A 2,225-nucleotide genomic window follows, 5' to 3' on the forward strand; every position below is an offset into this window, starting at 1 on the left:
AATCGGTTAATCGGCCTAAAGCAGTTTATTTTAGTACCAGAGTTACAATATCCCATACCTCAGTTTCAACAAAAGTAAATTTTCTACAAAAAGGCTGATATAGCATACGAGGGTTGCACGATAAATTTCTGGTCTAATAATGAAAACGGGAATATTTATTATCGAAAATGGGTTTATTTTCCACTTCCATTGAGACACCTCCAAAAAATTAATTTTGAACGTTGCACTCTTGCCGAGATAATCCACATTGAAAGTTGTAAAAACGATCGAACGAAAACGTTCACAAGTAAATCCCATTTTTCTGCAAAGTAATTTTTTTAAGTAGCTTTATACAACACAACACATGTACTGTCCTGAGTTCGTTTATGCTAAAAAATTTCAAACTTTCCAATAGATATCTCGCACACTAGTCATTTTGGTGGGTCTAACTTTTGGACCATAATATCGCTGTAAACAGGACCACAGCGAACAGCATCGGTAAACGTTTCCAAAGGATCTTCGACAGACCCTAAACTGCACTTAGACACAAATGTTGAACTTTTGTATGGGAGGTACCCTAAGGAGAGGACCGATATGGGCCATTTTAGAAGTTAAACTAAATTTGGACAAAATATTACGAGATCCAATGTTTGGACCAAATAGGTTGCCCCGTTCAAGAGATATCGTGCATACCATTATACTGACATATTTTAAATACTGGGGGGAAGTACCGGAAGTTGTGGACCGATATTGCCCATCTTCGAACTAAAACCAAGTGGACAAAATATGACGAAGCCAAAATTTTGGACCAAATCGGTTGATCAGTTCGAAAATTATCGTGCTCTCCAGCCACTACATATGGTGCCATAGGTGTTTTTTTCTACCTTTCGGGCTGTTTTCTCAAGAAGTATCGATTTGCCCCTGAAAAAAACTTTTACCATCGTAATTGCTTCAGCAAATGCAAATTACTTCAACAAAAATCAAAGTAATTCAAGAGCAGGTCTCGAAGTGATCTGATCCGATTTAGCTATAATTTAGCATTTGGGGGTTCATAGTGATCAAGAAACTTCTCCGCAAACAATTATAGACATAGGTCCACGTCCCCATATAACAGGTCCCCATATAACAGTAGCCCCCGATTTCAGGTATTTACAGATGTATCCGGTATCCAGAAAAACCAATTCCTTAACACATTATTCGCTTTTTTTTTAGCTAAATACACAAATTGGTATCACATTAAAAATAAAAACGAAACACAAACTTTAGCAATTCCTTTTTTCAGAAGGAGTATTATATTTAATCACAGTTATTGATTGTCAGCAATCCTTTCGAAATTCCTTGTACATAAATGATCTCTTTCTCTTCTCCTCTGTCTTAACTTAACCATAGAATCCACCACGGTAGCCTCCATAACCTCCGGGGAATCCACCATAACCGCCACCGTAACCTCCACGGTAACCACCATAACCGCCACGATAGCCTCCATAACCACCAGGATAACCACCATAACCGCCACGATAGCCACCATATCCGCCATAACCAAATTGGCGAGCTTCACGATCACCGGTATTTTCATGACCTTGAACATCGACATCGTATAAGGATTGTTGTTGGACTTCTTCATTTTCGACAGGAACAGCCATGGCAACGGCAACAAGAGCCAACAAGGCAAATACAGCTAAGAAACGCATCTTTCTTTCTAGGGATATTTGATTTTCCAATATTCCGAAATGAACTATTCACGATGAGTGTTTTTGAAATTCTGATGCTATTACAACCGTCACCCGTCCAATTTATATACTTAGCATAAAAAATACACCCCGCTAAGTTTTTTACGGATGACTTTCATCAATAAACAATTTCAATAAACGGGCAGCAGCGTATCAAAACTTTTTCTCTATTGGTTTAAGCCAAAAACGCTTAATAAAGATGTATGTATGTACGTACGAATGTATTTCAAATTTGTGTGATTTTTTTAATTTTCAATGAAGATTGCGGTGAAATCTGTTCTACGTCATCAGCAAAAACAAGCAAACAATAACAAGTGATATAAGTTTTCGATATAATGACACACGCACGCACCGACAAAAGCCAGCAGCTAAGTCATTCAGTCAGTGAGAAGGGAAGCTTAGTTTTATTATTAACTTTGATATTCGCAGAAGTTGGCTTTGCTGTTTTTGTTATTAGTGTTTGTTTGTTAGATACAGTTGGGTACGCATAACCGAAACATACATATGTATGTATAT

General features: G+C 37.5%; 1 protein-coding gene across 1 annotated transcript; it reads right to left on the reverse strand.

Moving 5' to 3' along the window:
• Positions 1 to 1,240: 1,240 nt before the first annotated feature.
• LOC141404915 (uncharacterized) lies at positions 1,241 to 1,942 on the reverse strand. The gene has a single exon (XM_073988753.1). It carries the CDS (start codon positions 1,668 to 1,670, stop codon positions 1,359 to 1,361), a length of 312 nt encoding a protein of 103 aa, XP_073844854.1. The 5' UTR covers positions 1,671 to 1,942; the 3' UTR covers positions 1,241 to 1,358.
• Between the last annotated feature and the right edge of the window lie 283 nt (positions 1,943 to 2,225).

This window comes from Musca autumnalis, unplaced genomic scaffold (genome assembly GCF_047663935.1).
Source record: "Musca autumnalis isolate F117 unplaced genomic scaffold, ASM4766393v1 scaffold_5, whole genome shotgun sequence".
Taxonomy (NCBI): domain Eukaryota; kingdom Metazoa; phylum Arthropoda; class Insecta; order Diptera; family Muscidae; genus Musca; species Musca autumnalis.

What these genes read in the sequence shown, in the direction of transcription:
- LOC141404915 (XM_073988753.1), bottom strand. Translation starts at nt 1,670, where the DNA reads ATGCGTTTCTTAGCTGTATTTGCCTTGTTGGCTCTTGTTGCCGTTGCC.